This window comes from Astatotilapia calliptera, chromosome 8 (genome assembly GCF_964374335.1).
Source record: "Astatotilapia calliptera chromosome 8, fAstCal68.1, whole genome shotgun sequence".
In the NCBI taxonomy this organism is placed as follows: domain Eukaryota; kingdom Metazoa; phylum Chordata; class Actinopteri; order Cichliformes; family Cichlidae; genus Astatotilapia; species Astatotilapia calliptera.
The window spans coordinates 11220001-11240869 of record NC_137429.1 but is presented as its reverse complement, the minus strand read 5'-3'; the positions used below and the strand labels follow the sequence as shown (position 1 = coordinate 11240869).

Below are 20869 nucleotides of genomic sequence, written 5' to 3'. Positions count from 1 at the left end.
CTGGTGTGTTTTGGATCATTGTCCTGTTGCAGAACCTAAGTGCAATTCAGTTTTATGGCCAGACTTTCTCCTTTAGGATGTTTTAGTAGACACCAGAATTCATGGTTTCACAAGTCTTCCAGGTCCCAAGGCAGCAAAATAGCCCCAGACCATTACACTACTGCCACCATATTTTATTATTTGTATGATGTTTCTTTTCTGAAATGCTGTGTTAGTTTTATTCCTGATTCCTCAAACCTTCTAAAAAGTTCAAGTTTTTGTCTTGTGAGTCTATAGAATATTTTTCCAGATGTCTTGGGGATCATCAGGCAAATGTGAGATGAACCTTTATGTTCATTTTGGTGGTTTTCTCCTTGTGCCCTCCCACGGATGCCATTTTTGCCCAGCCTCTTTCTTATTGTTGAATCGTGAACTCTGACCTTAAATGAGACATGTGATGCCTGCAGTTCTTTACTGTTTTCTGGGTTCTTCTGTGACCTCCTGGATGTGTCATTAATGTGCTCTTAAAGCACCTTTTGTAGGCTGGTCACTCCTGGAAAGGTTCACCACTGTTCCATGTTTTCTCCCTTTGTGTATGATGGCTCTGACTGTGGTTAACTGGAGTCCCAAGCCTTAAAATGTTTTTTTTAACCCTTTCCAGACAGATAGATGTAAGTGACTTTATTTCTCAGGTGTTTCTTTAAATCATGGCATGATGTGTTGCTTTTTGAGATCTTTTAGCCCGCTTCTTTTGTCAGGCAGCTTCTATGTAAGTGATTTCTTGATTCAACAGGTCTGCCAGTAATCAGGCTCGAGTGTGTTTAGTGAAACTGAACTCAGCTTTCCAAAAAATGTGGTTAATCACAGTCAATTCATGATTTAACAAGAGGGACAATTACTTTTCACATAGGACCAGGTAAGTTTAGATAACTCCCCGAATCAATAAAATCATCATTTAAAAATGTCATTTTGTGTTTACTCGGGTTATCTTTGTCTAATATTGCATTTTTATGACGATCTGAAACATGTATGTGGGACAAATATGCAAAACAGGAAGGGGCAAAAACTTTTTCACAACACCGTTTAAAGCATATATGTGGCATAGAGTATTTGCAGGCAAATGGATGTAATTTAAACTCCTTTAATGAGTGTGGCTAGGATCAGCCAGAAAGGGCGGCACCTTCTTCAAAGTTCTCACTTGATACAGGTGAGTACAATCATTCAGGGTCACACAGATGGCCGCTCCTCCCTGACTTAAGAATATGGTGGTTTGTGTAATGGCTTTGGCATTATACAGCAAAATAATGCACCCCTGTGACCTTCCAGATAAAAACAATCCATCAGACTACATCAGAAGACATCAAGCCAGGATCAGTGTTGTGAAATTCTCAAACCTTCCTGCTAAAATGTGAAGTTGAATACAAAAATGAATAAAAACAAGCTGCGCAAAAGTTTTTGCATCCTCTAAATGTGGGAAAAACATATTTGGTAATGTGCCTACTGTATTATCATAACTCCTCTGTTTAGCCACTGAGGGGACCAGTTGCTGCAGTTTTGAAAGCCAAATGTTTCCTCATTTTGCATCTCAAGGTTCTAGATGTCCGTGCTCTATATTTTGTCTCATAATGTGACAAATGTTTTTAATGGATGACTCGTTCGGATAGCAGGAAGACCAGTCATCCACCTTTCTGCCGAGCAGTCGTGCTGTTGCACATGCAACATGCTTGGAATTGTTATCCTGAATTGAGAAAGGCTTTCTCTGACGAAAGTCCTTGTGTGTATAGAGCAGCACATGTTGGTCCTAAACCTGTATATATCATTCAGTATTATTGTGGATTTCTCATATATTCTGCACATTGTTTGTGTTCCTTTCCTTTCCTGTAAGACTTTGTGTTACACTATCTCATACCGTACATTACCAAATCTCCATTTGCACTATTTGCCTATTTGCACTACTCTGCCTGGTTTGCACTCAATGTCATTTACCCTTATATTGTATGTTGTATAGCTTTCTTGTTATATGTAAAATTGTATTATATTATTTAATTTTTTTTACTTTAAAATATTTTACTTGCATTTTTAATCACTCTTATATTTAAATGTTCATTTTCTATTTTATCTAGGGATTGAGAGTAACGAAGTTTCTATTCTCTGTATGTCCTGTACATGTGGCAGAATTGACAATAAAGTTGACTTTGACTTTGACTTTGACTTAATCAAACATTCATGATTTAGATTTTTAAATATTTATTTGCCATATCATTCTGCCTGCATCCTAAATGATCTCATGCTCCTATATGTTTACTTCTTTGTGTGGTCAACTACAGACTTAAAATGAATTATTTTTTCGTAAGTAATAAAATTTCTCAATTTCAACTTTTGATATATTGTGATTTTGAATTTAATAAAGGGGTAAAATTAGCTGCAAATAAACACACTTTGACAGTGAGTCTGACAATACATAATGTTTAAACACTCATAAATATATTCAGTTTTCTTTTTCTTATTTCATGGCTTTTTTCAGTATTTCTATAAAAAACGTTGGAGTTTACCAACTTTGAATTCAACTTTACTTACTTAATATGTTTTGGGACACCTGTATATAATGGTAGATTAAATTTATCTATACATTCAGTCTCATAGACCTTTTTAATAATTCATCATATACATATATATTTACATATATATGTTATAATTTTAACAAAGAACTGCAATAGTATATAGAGCTTTAAGGATTCTTGTACAACTTATATTTTTGTAGATAGATAGTAATTAGGTATAGTCTATTTGATACTTCATATTTATTTTCACATCTGTATGCCTTATTCTTATAGCTTTCTATTTTATTTTATTTGTTATACTTTATTGTAGTTGCACACCAGGGGTCAGGGGTAATTTTGATTGTCATTTTGATCCTGTTTATGTACATGCAGAATTGACAATAAAGCTGACTTTGACTTTGACTTAGACGTTGACCATAATTTCACAAAATTTATATGAATGGACTGAAATGCAGCCCTAAAATAATTAAGTAAAGAGAAGCTATACTTAATTGCTTACTTTTGAAATGTATCAAATAAATTTAAAATGATCTTGTCATTTTTCATTAAATTTAGCTTGTACAAATGAGGATTTTAATCACTTTGTTTTGTTCTAGTAAATGCACAAATATAAAAACAAACAGTGAAAAACTTTCAAACATGATTTTCTTTTTTGCGTGAAGTGATAAAAAATAGAAAAATATGAAATCCTCCCATTTAAGAAGATCTAACCAGTCAATTTTTTGTCTTTTGTCTTTATGTGTAAATGCAATGATTATACGAGACAACCCGCAGGTATTTTTGCGTAAAAGATTTCAGACACTTTTATTATTGTACAAGTGATATCAGCATAATGAAAGTGATAATACCCATGAACATGAAAGACATTTTTTCTTACTGTATTTACAGAGAAGTGTCTTCACATCACACACAAAGAATGCTTCTACAAAATGAACAATTTGTAAATAACATAACATTAAATAAACTCCACCTACCTTTAGGTTTACAGCTGAATATGCATATGATGACCATCTCTGCACTGCATAGAATTTATACATATACTTTTCCTCATGAACAATGCGGGTTTTTTTCTAATAATAATAACAATAATAACAATAATACTGCTCTCGTGATGCATATAGGCGGCCTGTAAATAAACATTAATGAGAACTAAGTCTTTGGCAAATGCAAATACATTCACTTGACAGATGAAGAAACCATCATTCCAGCTTGATTCAAACAAATGACTTGGCCTGAAACATGTTGGAGGGGGAGGAGGGGGCTAAAGTTAGGAAGGAGCATGTTTAAGGCATTTAGCTGAAAACGTCGCCCTGCTTTTTGATTTTATTGGAGTCATCAGAATCATCTTATCAGCGTGAATCTGAACGCTTCAGTTATCAGACTAGACAAATGATGATAGTGTTTTTACTTGGGATGGCTGTTATATCCTTTTTTTGTGGTTGAATGCCAAAGACTTAATCAACTTAAATAGAAATGTAAGCTGTGAGAACATAGTATAGTGCACGCCAAGGCAGTGACATGATGGGCCTTGAAATACAAGATTAACTGTAAGTGCCTTTTGGACTTACAGCCGGTTTTGTGAAATAAAGCAAAGATGCATGTCAGTTTTCTGCATAATAACGCTCCAGTGTTGCAAACCTCCAAAATAGTGCAAAATTAACAACAAAAAAAAAACCACAACAAAAGTTTTGCCTGATGACCTCTTGAATCCTGACAAATAAGACATAGTGAAACACTAGCCAAGCAGTCTGCAGTTGAGTCATTACGAATTATAAAAATGAAATAAAAAAATCATTTTAAGAATATATTTACTAGTTTCTCGAAGTCTTGCAAATAGCGGGCCATGGTGCTATATAGTCATGGCTCCATCTATTTTCAAACGGATGTTTCTTTATTTATTTCATTTTCATTTTTACATCTTGATTGTGTATCACAGAGAACATGTCCTAATCTTCTCATGGCATCAAAAGCGATCGATTTACTCATGCTGGATGTTCAGTCGGTGACTGTTCAAATGGATAAAATCAACATTAGGCTGCCACAGCCTGCACGTGTTGCTGCTAATCTCCTCTGATCTCTCTGCACTGCCGTTTGAATCGAGAGGGAGACAAATTGGAAAAGTGGGGAAAAAAGGCTGCTGCTACATTTTAAGCTCTGGACAGTGTCCCTGCTGAGAGCCATCAAGAAAAAGGAATGTACAGTATTGATCCATGATGGGATGAAACTGTGGTACTGCTAAAGGGGGAAAGAATTCTTGACTTTTCTTTTCTTTTTTAGAGTCTTTTTCCTTTTATTTTATTTGTTAAATCACTGCATTTAGCCACAAGTTTTATCATGTGTGTAGCAACTTTCCCTGTCCGTGATGATGTCTTGGAGATTAAGTTTGGCTTTGATGGTCCAACAAAGCTGTGATGAGAGAGGACTGAAGTTGTCACAAATCCCAAAAACCGTTTAGTTTCTTTTTGTGTGAGCCAGGAATATTTTATGCGCAGTTGCTCAGTGTCCAGTGGACCATGCCGCTCACACCGGGGCAATATGGAGGCTGAGGCCATGGTCCTGCAGGTTGATTTGGTTTCCATGGTAACTAGTGACGGTCATAGGCAGTGGCAGCAGTGGGAGGGGCGGAGCCTCTCGATGCGGCACTATAATAATAAGGGGAACCTGAAAGTTAACAGAAGAACGAACCATTTGAAACAACAAATACAGTTTTCACTGCCATTTACCAAATATGTTAATATTCATATTATAATGTGTAATAATAGGTTTCATCATTCAAGTCACATCACACTAACCATTTACTAAGACCTGTCCCCCACATTTATTGTTTTTACCACCTGCCAATGTTTCCATACTGAAACTTTTGCATCAATCCTTGATGTTAGACCAGCAAAATTAGGATTTTCCTTTAAAGTTTACTTAAATGTTGTTTACTTAACTAGCTATAAACAACTAAGAAAGGTTGCATCTTATGCATTTCACATTTTTTATGCTTTCTAAATTTTTAATTTGATTTAAATTTGAATCTGCAAATGCTGTAATCAAAAAAGAGACCCACTAAAGCTACATGTCACAGACAAAAGGTCACCTATTGGATGTAGAAGACATGACAGGAAGAATTTTTTTTGTTTTTAGTATAGCAATATCAGCAAAATGATTACTCAACTGTTGTCCTAACATAATTTTTCAAATATAACACTTTAACATTTAGGATCGTAGAAGGATGTTCAAGGGGACCTATTGTGCTCATTTCTAGCTCTTTAATTTCTATTATTGCACTCTACTAGAGTAGTTTTGCATGATTCTCTGTTCAAATTAGTCTTTATTTCTCTGCTACTGGGCCTTAATTCATCTACAGTCTGAAACAAGATTTTTAACTCCTGTCCCTTTAAGACCACCATCCCGATAAGACAGCTGTCTCCTGATTGGCTGCAACTTGCAAACAGAAGGTTTGAAGAGCAGGTGGGTGGGGCTCGTGTGTTGACAACCAGGGACAGGATCATCATATTAGGAATATCCTGGTTGTACATATCCAAAACTGCCTTAAACTCAGGATTTAGAGCAGTGTAGTCTGAGCTATTAAACATACTCTAACCTTGTTATTGGAAACATATAAGAATCCGTCATTGGAATAATGTAGAAATGACAGAAAATAGTAGGTCAGTTTTAAGGATTAGCTCAAGCTTTACTTGGGCAAGATAATACAAAATAACACTTGCAATACATATCTATTTTATTACAGGTGGTGCTTAAATATAACACAAATCACCACCTCAAATGCACTAAAGCACTAAAAAGAAAGTATTGCTCTTGTTAGCGCTCCAGCTGTAATGCTTTGGGATGTATAAATATCCTAAGACTTCCATGTCTGCAAGGCTACAACTGGACTATCGCTGATCTAGTAAATGGTCAATTAATCATTCTCATCAAGTTTCTCACTCTCTGCTCACTTAGTAATGCTGGGTTGCTGAATCGCCAGGCTTCATTGTAGGTTGTGTACTGTGGATGACTGTAGGGGTTCCCCGAAAACTCACTCCCTGCAAAACAAAAACAACAAATCAATTAGCATTTCAATGCATCAAACCATTACCCCCTTCACATGCAGTCATTTCTCGTCATTCAAAACAGGATGCAATTTGTGGGTGGAAATGATAGTCATCGATGTGAGACCAGTCAAGCAAGTAATTTATTTCTTTTTCATTTCACTTAAGTTATGCAACACTGAACAATACAGGATGTGACACTGAAGGCGGCTTTTCCCTGTCCCATTTATGGATATCAACCCATTCTTCTTCCTCCAGTATATTCCAAAGCAGTCTAATAAATACAGAGTGGTAATAAACAGTTTCATGCATACGTTTTTGATATGCTGCAATAAATCCTGCAGCCTTTCTTGGAGGAGTTTTAACATCTCCAGTCTCAAAGCCCTCTGGTCTAAACTCTGATGTTTCTTGCAACAGAAGTACCTTGGAGCATGTCAGTGAGCACTGCTGCTGGTTCAACACGTTTCTTTCTTTTACGAGATAATAAAGGCCAGATTTTATATGGAGCTGGTGAGAAATGGCTTTGCTTTAACAGTGTTTTGTGCCTGTCACTAAATCTTAGTGGTTGTGTATAGGATGAATCAGTTGTAACACAAAACCACAAGCCATGGGATTAAGGTCCTCATCTTTTGCTTGGTGCCACATAGGAACAAATGGAAAGTAAAAGTATGTTTGACTTGTCTCTTTTCCACCCACATGATTTAACAGTTTTATTAGCTGAAATCAAAAAAGTAAATCTGGGCTGCGCTATCGCCCAGGGCTCCCACATCACCCTTTGTTTTTACTGCTGCTTTGGCTATTATGACATCAAGCTTTTGAAGAAGAATATGGAAAAATGTATACAATATATGTATTTTTATTGTCTCTATATTTTCAATATTTTCAAAAATAAACTACTATTTTAAAAATAATGTGCTAAATAATATAATAAATAATTTATAAATAAATAATAAATAATCTAGCAACATAGCATTACATGTAAGCCATTCAGTTCTAAGAATACCACAAACATTAAAGCAGGGCTAGATATGGATGATGCGATGTAATTTGGGTGTACCTACCCTTTAAGAAATACCCTTACCCTTTACAAAAGCATTTGTTTAGTGCTTTGAGGACTAAGTTACCACTAGGTTTTATGAAATGCTCCTTTTTAGTCTACCTTCAAATCACAAAACAACAACAAATGGAAAATAAATGCAACCTCCTTGGCTGAGAATATACTAAAAAATGTCATTTTATAATGGAAGAAAAAGGAACAGCCAGAGTCTGTGATGGGGTGCCTGATTGGTAAATGATATGCTAACACAATGCACACTTGACTGATTTCCTTGTCCATGTGGTTTAATCACGTCAAAGCAAAATGCTGGCTGTGCTTTGCTGAAAACGTGTGCCTCGATGCTGGAGCTGGAGAAGCGTATAAAGCCCTGCACCAAAACTGCATCTTTGCCCTGTTCCTGGCAGTGAAACACAAACCTGACCTCCTCAGAGAGACAATGATTTGAATATTTACCGGGCTCTCATGCCTCTGCCTTTTGACCCTTAACTGTTTGCTGTGAACCTGAACTGCAGGTTAAGTAGAGGAGAGTAAAGGATATGCTCTGGAGCTCAGAGGCTGGGGAGGGCTGCTGGTGCTGTTTATCGAGGCCGCTGAGAACGGCCACCAGAGGAGATGATGAGCCAACAGAACCGGGAAGATGAGAAGAAAGAGAGTTTGACCATGCTCTACCCTTTCTTTGATCACCTACTCAGCTTGTCTGACCCAATCATATGCACACATAATATAAGAATATGTGAATCCCTTATTCTACAGGTCAATATTCATTTAAATATTATACAGCTTCTACAAATGTTTTGAGGGCAACGCCAACTGTTAAATAACCCCTAATGAAAATATAAAACACTTCATCTCTTACCAGGAACCATTCCAGCGAGTGTGGAGGTTGGGTAGCTGCCCTGGCCTGTAGGGGGAACGTGAGGGGGATACCCAGGTAAGGTTGTGTTGGCCATATCCCGACCTGCAGAGAGAAAACAAAACAAACAGAAAGAAAACTCAGGTGTGATTTAGAAAATCTTCTGTTTAAGATTGGTGACGCTGTAACTTACAAATGAATCCTTAACACTTGAGTGAAAAGAAACATTTCTATCTTTAAAGCAAGAAGCAAAGTATTCTTTTTTTAGGCTTGGAGAATTTAAAATCTGAACTTTTTTATATTCTGCTTGAGTTTCTGCTTTCAGAGTCTGATATTATCAAACAAAATATGTAGAATCTGAATCTGCTGAGCAAATAAGTAGCTGTTCCTGCAAAATAAAGGTTGGTAAAAGCAAACTCAAGTGCGGTTAGCCACTTTCACCTCTGCTTTCAGCCTCCCATCCTCAAAAATGCAAATGTGCAATTACACAAAACAACCATTACCCCCTGTTTCTGTGGACGTCATGACTCACCACCATCACCACAAGTCAGTCAGTACAAAACTCCAAATTTCAGTTACCAGAAAGCATCAGCCTGCCTCTAATAGGTGAACTAAAAACAAACTAACAGCTGCTGCTTCCAATCAACCGAATCCTAGTCACGTATATATGTCTCCTCATTAAACAATTCAAACTTGTCTAAATATGGCAGCCTTTAGTAAACCCCAGAAGTCTCCTCTCTTTTCTGTAGTGGCTGTAAAGGCAGAGCACGCAGGCCCCTCCGCAGAGCGTCACCCGTCTGGCTGCAGATATTCAGCTCTGTAATTGAGAGTGACGGTTGGGCTGTCCTCGTTGGCCACAGGGACATTCGGACTACGGCACGTAACTCCATTTACCACAGTGGCTGGGGTAAGAGAGGCCCCTGCTATATTGTCAACTGTGAGGGTCACTTAGACTCAAAGGGAAAAATCATTTCCCACTGGAGCTTTAATGAGGAAGTACAGGATAAAATGCACCGTAACACCAGAGGACAACAGTTGTTCGTGTTGTTGGTGTTACAAAAAAAAAAGAAAAGAAAATTATAGTCTGGCACCAGATTCAAATCCAAGTTTACTTTTTCATCTTATGAGGCAAAAAGTGTTTACTGGTAAATGCTGTTTTCCCTCAAACAATGTTTTTGACTCTGCAGCGCCGCTATGCATGATTTGTCTCACTTTTAATGTCTGTGACTCTGTACCTCTAACAAAATAAGAGGATATGCAAAGCAATAACTATATAATAGAATAAAACAACAACAACAACAACAACAAAGTACTGCCAGTAAGCATAAGACACAGAAAACATATATATACTGGATTAAAAGAATAATGGAACAAACACATTATTTGTTTATTTTGAGGATGTGGGAATGATACTTTTGGCTAATGATGTACCACTACTACAAGCTGGCAGCAATACTGGCTATGCCGAGGGATGTGGGGGCCAGGGACTGAAAAGGTTGGTGGTAAAACTGGCAGAAACATGGTGGCAGGCCCACAAGGCCAAGATCTGCCAGAGAGGACCAGGAGGACGAGGGTTAGGAGTAAAAGAAGCCATGGAAGCTTTGAATGGCTTCTATTTAACGCAAAGAGTGCATGGAGAGTTGAGGCTCTCTTTGTTTGTTTTTTGGTAAAATAGGAACCAATACAAAGGATTAACAGCAGCTGACACTGCTTTCATTGTTTTCTCACTCAACTACAGTGCTGCACTTGAATATGATGTATACAACAGTATTTATTCAGTGATTAAAATCATCTCCAGGCTGACCTGCTGGCCTGCTTTACTTAAAATATACTGTAACTCATATAATCCATGCTAACTCCCGAAAAAGACTCTTATGTATAATATTAATGTTATGATACATTTTTGTGTTGTTATTGTGAACACCAGTGGAAATTCTAACTGCAAAAAACAAACAAACAACAAAACCCCCAAAACAAAACAAAAATACCAATCTTAATCAAGGTTTTCAGCTCCATCATCAATTGAACCCTTAAAATGCGAATATTAATTTAAAAAAACCATTTTTTTTTGTCTGAAATTGTCACTCGATGACACAAATTTGCCACTCTGTTGTTCAGCAGAAAAAAGATTTATTCACAGGTTTGTTCAAAGGTACAATGTAAACCACAACGCTGTAAAATAGTACATGAAAGGCAAATATCAACTTACTTGTGAAGCGAATTTGCTCTAAAAACACTTTCCCCCCCAAAAAAGAACTTTTTCATTTGTGATCACAAATTGTCTGATAAAGAAACGATTAAATCTTATGTCCAACAACTGTTCCCTATTGTTTGCAAATCTCCACACTGATCGTTGTATTGTACGAGGGTCTGCTGAGATTTATCTTCTGCTTAAAGCGCTGAAACTCAAGGGCTGCAGAGTTAAAGAGCTTTATAGAAAAGAGTGAGGTCATGCTGGACCTTTCATTTATAATAAGAATTAGTTAGCCACAAGCCAGTGCACATAAGTCAAAGGGAGCCGTGGGAGTACTGTAGGTGGGGGGTCCAGCAGGGTTGAGGCCATTGTGTATGTGTGTGTGTGCGTGTGTGTGTGTAGACACTGGTAACTATTGTCTAGCTGTCTCCCTAAACAATGACACTATCTTTTCTTCATTATTATTGCAGCAGCTACAGCTTCCTCATATGTTTAATAAAAGTAAATACTCTAATCTCTCCATTAGCTTCTGAAAAATATAATCACCACAAGATCTGTTTTTGCTTGCAGTTTTAATTTATTTTCTTCAGAAATAATAGCATACTGCAGTTCAATTCGGCTTCTTTTATGCTGGATGAAGTCACGGCTGTACTGTAGTCATCGACGGGCACTTTATATTTTAAATAACCAAGCAAGACTAGATAACTCAGTTTTATGAAAGCTGATTTTACTAAAAGTTTGGATGAAGGAGTCATTATATTTTTCCTCGTGTGACGCTGCTTCCAATCTGGGATGTTATTGGTATATTTCTGAATTTAAAAAAATGTGTCCAACTGAAACTGGAAATGAACATTATTGGGGTAGTAAATTTGCATGAAGTAAGTGTAACTACATCAAAAAAAAAATAAACAAAACAAAATCACTAAACAAATTAAAAAAAAAGGATTTGATTTTGTTTAGTCAATTCACCAATATTGGACCTAAAACTGATCAGGTCAATCAGATCAGTGAAACAATACTTTCAGCATAACCCTCATGGAAACTTCAGCCTTCATTTCCTCTCCAAAAAGTGTCAATTTTGCAAAGCGATTAGAATAAATGAATAAAAGAAGGACTTTAACATGCAAAACAGGAAAGGTTTACCCATTAAAAAACAGTTAATAAAGGTGTTTTAAAGGTATGTTTGCCAAGCTTCTGCGCTGATAACCGCCTGTGCCGAATCCTGCTTTTGTATATTCCAGGATGCAGTTGGCAGTGACTGCCAGAAGCTCTGTTACTGTTGCTTTATGTCCCCTTTAAAACCCTCTTTCAGTGAGGCACCGATTTGGAGAACTCTCTGTACAGCAATGATAGCCTCATTAGCTGCTTCCTAGCCTTTGTTGTTTTTGCAACAGAGATGTGTGTCCAGATTCTCATTAAAAAATGGCTTTCTTTATATTGTCTGTTTCCTCTGACAGTCCCCTTAGATTGAACGCCAGCAAATCGAGCTATTTATTTTCCCCTGTCCTCTTTTTTTCCCTTTCTTTCGCTGCAAAAATCAATTCAAAGATTTTTTGGTTCGCTGTTACAAAAGCCTGTTGATTTCTGTCTTCATTTGAGAAGCAGCTCGAGCTGGGAATACTGTGTTATATTTCATAAACATAGCGGATTTCTTGTGAACATATTTGAACCCCCCAAAAAAGCAAACTTTGAAGTACACAGAGTGACTGAAAACATATATTATTATAGCAATAAAACCCGTGGGTTTTATCTGAACCCACAACCAGACACATTATGCACTAACAGCTACTCAATTTCTTAAAACACAAAGGGAAAACCGGGGTGACCTTCTTGTTATTTGGCACAAGAACAAAGTCATTTGTGAATTACTCTTTTGCTTGCAAGAGTATTAAATTTACCATGACAGGGACACCTTCATGTTTGCTACAACAACAACCAAAAATCTTTGACCTCCATTTTCTAGGCTATATGCAGAATGGGGCAATTTATCACGAGCCAAAAAATCTCAGCACCCTAATTAATTACAACTAAGTAAAGAATGTTTGGAGAGCCAAATTGCTTTAATTCCCCGAACACCGGCTGAAAGTCATTCATTATCAAATGTGTGCTCAAAGGTTAGTTTGCTTTTCTGAAGATGAAATAAGCATTAATTTCGGAGCCCGCATTTTCCCCTGTGGGAAGACACGGGAGCGATTTGTCACGAGGCCACACATCACTGATGGCAGGTTCACTGTCTGATCATTGCTCGCTGCTCACTGGACAACGGCAGGTCTTGACGCTTTCTGTGTAGTTCACCCTGAGAGCACTCGCTCAGCTAAAGTGTGGCTAGTTGTGTTTGCTGGATGAGGTTTTGTTTAATAGCAGGAAGGTATAAAAGGGGTGTACAGAAGCAGCTGCTTGAGTAGGAGAGGTGTCATTGACACAGGGGCTTTAAGCCATTGGAGGCCTCCATTAACAGGCCCAGCAGGGAATATGTTTAAAGAGTCTTCAGTATGCGGCCAATGAGCGGAGATGTGTAAAACTCCCACTGAACGCTCATGGGAATTTTAAGAGGGCTCTTAAGTCTGAAGCAGCATCAAGAAAACAGGTGGGCTCTGGCTAATTTCAGGAAATACAGAAACGCTCTATAGAAATAGTGGACAATTGGCCGTATCAAGACCATCTCTCCATTTATTTCTCAAAATACACACAAAAAAAGTTCCGAACTCCTCCCTCCGCTATTCACAAATTCACCCACGGCTCACACTATTTGAATTTTAAGCAGTTCGACTGAAAAAGAATAAGAAGCACTTGAGATGAAATCCATCTCTCGAAGGGAATTCATCAAAGAAATTACTTCCCATATCAACAATAGAAATTACCTCACAATATGCAATTGTCCTATCCACATATTCATGGAACCCTTTGGTGTTTTTATGGGGTAAGAGGGACTATTTAGCAGGTAATACAGCATTAATGTGGAGGAAAGGGAGAGAAAAAAAGTGTTTTAATGGAAGTGGCTTCTTGCCTCTGAATTTCGATGATGTGCACAATGCCCTTAAATCCCTTTCTTATTTGAGCCTGCTTTGCAGGTACTTTTGAGCCTTAATAGGATAAGCAGAGGACACAAAAGATTTCTATCTCTGAAGTCTTTCAGTTCACTGAGAATCCTGATCTCTGGCAATGAGCACTTCATGAATCATTCATTTTTAATAGATTATGCAAATTCCAGGACATAAAATCAACAAGATCAATAACTGCAGGCATTTTAATTGGTGTTCAAAAACACATTTTTAAGCACGAACATAATCTGCAGTTCTTTCCCGCGTAAAGACACAATTAATTTGAAATTGGATCTCAGCCTAAATACTGCAGATAATTTGCCACTTTTTGCAAGGCTTAAAATTCCTCTGGTGAGCTTATCGCTGGCAAGTAAACTGTAATACTCAGCCATTAGAGAGACCACACACCTGAATATCACCTATTATCCACACAGGCAGGCACTGGGGGGAAAACCAAGCAGAAGAGCCACTAACCAAATAGTAATTACCAAGTGGAAGTCAGAGCCATGTTTGTTCCATTAGTTTGACCTCTGTACGCTTTATTCCTGAGATCTTCCAACATGGAAGGGCGCAGAAAAAACTTATTTACTAATACAAAATCAAGTCGAGTCAGGTGCTTTCCACACACACACACACACACACACACACACACTGGAACACACAGCCATCCATACAATCCCATCTTTCTTCCTCTTAATGTCTCTTTGCACCTGTAAAGCAGTAAGGAGACCCTCTCTGCAGAGACCATCTAAAATATCCCAGGTGCCGCCTGTAGAGACAAGCCTGTTTCTATGGGGCCATCAGTGCACAAAGGACAAACACACACCTTTCTTCTCAGGAGGCCTGCCTTACAGGGGGAAATCTACCTCCCACATATTAATGAGAGAAGGGCCCTTTCTTTTCTCATAAGACTGCTTGGCTATCATTTGAGAAGGAGGGCTGCAGCAATTTTCAATCACCCTGTCCCCCCCCCCCGCGCAGAACTCGTTGCCTTTGATGGCTGCTGCATAATTATATGAATTTTAATAAAAGCTCTGTATATTAATCTCAGGCCCCCGACAGTCATCGTAAACTTTCAGTAAACTTAACCTTCTTCTTGGTAATAACACTGCAACAACAAAACAATATTTCAATTAACCAGACAGTCATTAACTGTGACAAGGAGAGGAGACAACTAGGAGGGAGAAGCAGAGAGAGAGAAAGAGAGAGAGGAGGGTGAAATAAATGATCGTAGTGTTAGAGTTAGGCGGCAGAAATGCCAGAGCGTATTTACCGAGGCACATTACTCGTGCTTTGAGACACACAAACTATCTCCTGGAGAACAAATTGCAGGAGCAACACAGCAGCAGCCAACAAGCAGTCAGTCCTGCATGGTGGCCTTTTTTTTTCCTCCCAGAGACCTTGCTCTGATACACAGTCATAGTTCTGATGTGCTGGCACCCAGAGGTCCTTGTCCAGTAGTGACTGAACAGCTCCCCTCCCCTCCCAGTCTCTCTTATCGCCCTGCTTGCTCAGCAAAAAAAAAAAAAAAAGGAAAAAAAAAACCAAGACGGAAGACTGCTGCTAAGGTTTTTATCGCATTTTCAGCTCAGAGTGAAACGGTAAAAAAGTCTTCACACTTAACTTTTTGCTTTGCCTTTATTGTCACATATTTCATTTTGCTCTTTGTCAGTTGCACAGGCATGTTTAGCTCTGACTTTCTTGTCCTTTTACATTGTTCAAAACCCCTCAGCTGAAGCTGTGGCTCAGCAGCATAAAGGCGTACTGTATGGCACTTGATCTTACCTACAGGGTAGCTTTGCGACACGCTGGGGCCCAGGTCTGGGTTGGCGCTAGAGGATAAACTGGGTTTGCCTTCGTCCAGGCTGGAATTCAGGGCAGGAAGCGAGTACTCATTAGCCTGGGAAAAGGACAGTTGAATCATTACACAACCAAACAATACCTAGATGGAAATCCTCCTTTCTCCTCCTCCATTAAGCGTTCCACACAGGCCTGTGTGAGTATAAATTTGTATGAGAGCATTGTGTGTGTGTGTGTGTGTGTTCATGCTGCAGGGTGGCAGTTCAAGCATATCATGAATGTATTTTGGTATTGTCTGAGAGGAAGTGGGATTTTGAGATGAGTGAAAAGCCAAGGTGTCAGCTGGCCCTTTGTGCTTGACTGCAGTGCTACTCCTGATCAGCCAAGGGAGAAAGCAGTTCTGCTTTGTTACAGACACACCATGTGGCCTCGTTTAAGGAACACTATTCAGGTTTTTTTTTTTTGTTGAGTTTTTGTTGTTTTAATTTGGAGTCTAAACCACCTTTAAATTTCATTACCTCTTATCTCTGAATACAATCACTTGTACAGCTTGTGTGTTTTGCTATCGTAAAACTGTTGAGGCTTTTCTTTTTGTTTGGGCTCAGATGTTGGCTTAAAGGGCCAGTTCACCCAAATCACGCACCATACAAACCCTTAATCCTTCTGATATTTTGAAATGTAAACACATCTGGAGCCACCCTTTTAATAGAGACTGATGGAGATGTAACTTTTTTTTAAAGGAAAAATTTTGTTAAAACACTGCGGTTTGCCATTAAAGATTTTCATTATTATTGCTAATCTATCAAATATTTAAAAAAAAAAAAAATAGATTTCCTCATTTCTTTTTTCTTTTAAAAAATAATATTTTTTCAAAATAAACTTTACTTTTAATTTTGAAAAAATTAAAATTAAAAAGACAAACAAAAAAACCCCACATGAAATAAAGTTTAAAATTGATAAAAAATAGATTATTTAAATAAAAAAGTAAAGTAAAAGTAAAATATCATTATAAATAAGTGAGGATTTTTGATGTAGAAAATATTTATTAATCATGACGTTTGATCAAAAACTCATGGCAACACGTCTTTTCTTTACTGTGTATTATTATAGCACTGAATTATCTGCAGAACTCACATATTTTATAGAAGCATTTTTATTGTCAGCGACTGACACCAAAGCCTGTACAGGCACTGTGCTACACAAAAGCCTCCCATTCACCTTCATTGCACTGGGATGGAATCAAAAAACAAACGAACAAAAAAAATGAACTCTAACTTGTAATTTGGGTGACCTGACTTTTTAATTAAATAAAAAACTTTCTCAATGTAAAAAAATACTCTTCCAGGTTCCCCATGGCAGATGTTAGCAGATTTTTTTTAATGAGATGAGACTTCCGGAGTCTGAGTGTTGACAATGTTTGTCCAAAGCGCAGTGTGCGAGGCTCAGTGGGCCGCGCTCCCACAGGAGGACGCCTGTGACCCCGCTCTTGTCTGCCACTATCACAGATAAACTCTAATTGTCTGCTACAACTGTTCACTGGCACAATGTCGGATGTTTTCCTCTATTCTCGCAGGCTTCAGACGCCAAACAGACGTTTTATCATGCAGATAAAGGGCAGGAGGGGGAAAACTGAAAAGATAGGTCTGAAAAGGATGACCAAATGGCTAGCAGAAGTGTGGGAGGGGTGAATCCATTGAGTTTTGCATCTCCAGAATGGCTTTTTAATGCCTCGCTACAGAACCCAGACACTGGCTAATAGGGACACATTTTCCTGAGGAAAAAAGAAAAAAAACCATGAGGCACCCATGAAAGGGAAAATACTCTGATTAATATTGCATTAAATTAAAGCTGATTTTTCTGGACTGTTCCTGGCCTCCTTTCTTTTTTCTTACTTACTCACCCCCTTTTCCTAGTCTAACCCTTTTCCCTCTGCCTTTTAATACTCTCCCTGACGCTCTTTGTGATTGCAAGTCATTTCCAATTCGTTTTGGTATTGATCTTCCAGTAGAAATCAGTTTTGTAATTAGCTGCAAATTAGGCCCTCTTCTGGAGGTGAGGCCTGTCCCACTGATTTATCACCTGCGTAATTCGCCCCGATTGGAGAGAAATTAAAATGAACTCAATTAGGTGACTGCTTTTGCTTTATGGGTCCGACTTGTAGTTCGGTGGGAGAAATTAATAGTCTCTTGTTGTTTAATAGTATAATGAAAGTAAATAAAGGTTATCCATTGTAATAAGCCCAGAGCTTTTAATAAGCGGTGGGTTCTGGCTGTCATTTTGGCGTGGGGGGTGGCTGTTTCCCAAATGCCTCTTAATTTTTCGAAATGAGGATGGATGGCCAGAGTGGCTTTAATATCAGGACCAGGAAAAAGGTGGAGGCTTCATACAACTATTTCATGGGCATGTGTTACAATAAAGGCAGCTTTTTGAGGCCGCGTCAGTCGTTGCACATTAAGATATGTCATAGAATTGGAAAATAAACAACAAAGGCAAGAAACAACAGTTGAATAGTGTGGCAAAAATGAAGAAAAAAAATCTAGGTATTGATTAATTTCTGTTGCTTTACTGTTATTCTCAATTACAGGGAGTACACAGAATGTGTTTTTCATCACCAAATCAATAGTATGTGGGAGTTTTCCTACTGATACCTCCAGCATTATACATGCTGGGGCTGTAATCCCAGGCTTTGCCATCTCAGACATTTATTTAATTAGCTTTTATTTCCAGGAAAGGGTTTGGGAATATATGTGACAGAGGTGCTTTTTCTGTGTTTGACTCAGTACTAGCATGCTCGGTTTTCAGTGCTGCAAGAAAGGAAAAGCAAAGATGGAGAGTTTCGGTGCCACTAACCTGTTCTAGTTTGACATGTTCCGTCGTAGAGAAGACGTCAGGGTACGAGGGGCGTTCAAAGACCCGGTCCAACGCTTCCAGCTGCTGCTGTGTGAAGGCATCTGCCCTCAGGTGTTTCCGTAAACTCTCCACACTACCCTGAGAATCACTGTTTGGGCCAGAACCATCTGAACCATCTACAAGAAGAAAGAGCAACATTCGAGACACTGACCCCGGGAAGCTGGCCTTTACTTCAAGCTATGCACTTTATATTCTTCTCATGTTTTTTTCCTGTACCTTCTCTGTGGGGGATCTGAGAAATGGAGTGCAGGTTTTTCTGTACCTTAATGGCTGTGGTGAGCCACTGGCTACATTACACAGGCTTTTCCCTGCACCCCTCCACAGTATTAACACCATCATGATCTGAAAGCCCTCTGGTAATTGATGGATTACCGTCACTTGCAAATATATACATGTTGTGGCAAGCATGTGTACTAATGAAAGCAGCAGCAAGCCCATTATAGTGCCTTTTCATTTCAGCCAGTGCATTTTTCTTCCTTCTTTCCTACCCCCCCCACCCAAAACCCTACCGATGTTACTGAAATCAAGAGCAGCCTTTTTTTTTAAAGCACAATTTCCCTTTCACAATTCAATACTGCTTCCATTCTCAGTGAGCGGGTGGTTCCATTTGAAAGCAGCAGCAGAGGACAAGGGGCTGAATAAAATTGTACATTCTTGTTCAATCATCCTGCTCTCCAAACACGGGAATTTTCTCCCGACTCCTGACCTGATTACTCGTCTGTTGGGAGAAGGATGCCTCTCCCGTTGTTACTTGTGTGCAACGCTTTCAAACCTTCACAGACCATCCTTCCATAGCGCCCTCTCTTTTTCTCTTCTCCAGCCCTTCTTAACCACCCCCCGCACACCCCCTCAGCCACCTCTCCAGGCTGCAGTGACAGTGTCTGTAGGTCTTCTTCCCCGGATCCCAGAAAGCTTCAGCTCCCTTACAAATCTGTCATTCTAAATTTGCGGCAGATTATGTTCTCCCCTCAGTGGGAGAGTGGTGATATATGATATGCAAGGCCGCTATTGATTGCCTGTTCTGGTGGCAAGAGGGAGCTGAAATGAACTTGAAATGAACATCATGCCTCAACTCATTGTGCGTATAATACTCTACTTAATCCCACATTTTTCTCTGCCATGGAATTCAATTGATCAATCATGTCTGTGTGATAGTACCATTTGGGAGGGTTATTGCCGTTCTATTCTGCTGCTTGACCTTTTTTCACCGGCTGAGGCCAGAGGATGAACCCGACTCTCCAAAGAGGAGCTGATGGAGCTATAAACAAGACCATAGGTAGGTGTGCATAAGCCAAAATTGTGCTGGCTGCAAAAATGTAAAGAAATAAAGCGTTTTGCTAACAATATCTTATTAGCAAAACTTTCAGTCTCCAAAATAAATGCATTAAGGTTTATTTAAAAGTGCTGCAGAGATCTGACAGGCTGTATTGTTTTGTGACGGAAATATTGCCATGAGTTTCTTAGTCAGTGTCACGTTTGCATAAAAAGGCTTTTATAGAGCTGCATTGTGAGGAACTCTTATATTTTTGCTATGCAGAAGATCTGATTTGGGAGATAAACGGTTTCACTGATGCATCATTTACCTTTCAAAGAGGTAATATGAGGTAATGTGTAGAGGGTGTCTGCAAAGGAAGGACAGCAGCATCATTCATTTCAGCAACTGCCCTAAAATGAATTTATTTGTGTAATTAATTAAGTGACAAAGCAGCCCAGTAATTATAATGGTGCTGTGACAAAGGAGGAAACTGGGTAATGTATTACATAGTGTGCAAAGGAAGAAGTTTGAGGTGATTGAATTTGCTCTTTGTTTCCAGGTTTGAAACTGTGAATGTTGACATGACCACTCGATTTACATCAAGTTAGATGAGATAATCCATTTCAGCCCTAATTTGAGGTTTTATCTTACAGGACATAGGTTAGCAGTAGAAAGGCTGTATATAAAAGATGGATGCAGCTCTGAAAAGTGAAGTCTAATACAGCTGAAAAAAGATTAAGTGCATTTAAAAAAATGACCCTTTGGCTCCCTTGAGCAATGACCTCATTAAATACTTTCCTAATGAGTTTGTACTTTCAATTATTAGTGCAAAGTCCTATTTAATACAACGTGACATTCATTTTGTAAAGTATGGTCCCATAAAACAGGATGTATGAGCTTACAGTGTCCTTTGTTTCTTAGTCAGATCCACTCCTTGGTACCCATGTTTCATTTTAAAAATAAAAGATGCGATGGCCAAACCAGGAGTCAACAAACAAATATGTGATGTCATGCTCAGCACAATAGCATATGAAAATCCCCCCTTATTGCCCCTCATAGTGTCACTCTATACCAGCGGTCCCCAACCCCTGGGCCACGGACTGGTACCGGTCCGTGAGTCGTTTGGTACCGGGCTGCGAGAGTTGAGGCTTGGGTGTGAAATGTATGGTTTTCAGGGTT

The 20869-nt window shown here is 38.7% G+C and overlaps 1 protein-coding gene across 2 annotated transcripts in view; it reads right to left on the bottom strand.

Moving 5' to 3' along the window:
• Window positions 1–3317: 3317 nt before the first annotated feature.
• Window positions 3318–20869, bottom strand: part of pax2b (paired box 2b) — a 30818-nt gene continuing 13266 nt past the window's right edge. Inside the window, exons 6-10 of one of the 2 annotated variants that reach the window (XM_026178483.2) lie at window positions 18376–18551; window positions 15511–15625; window positions 8494–8595; window positions 6488–6574; window positions 3318–5201 (exon numbers count right to left, since the gene is read on the bottom strand). In XM_026178483.2, the coding sequence (XP_026034268.1) occupies window positions 5125–5201; window positions 6488–6574; window positions 8494–8595; window positions 15511–15625; window positions 18376–18551 (557 nt within the window). In that variant the 3' untranslated portion in view covers window positions 3318–5124. The remainder of the gene's footprint in view (window positions 5202–6487; window positions 6575–8493; window positions 8596–15510; window positions 15626–18375; window positions 18552–20869) is intronic. The other variant, XM_026178480.2, reaches the window with a different exon arrangement.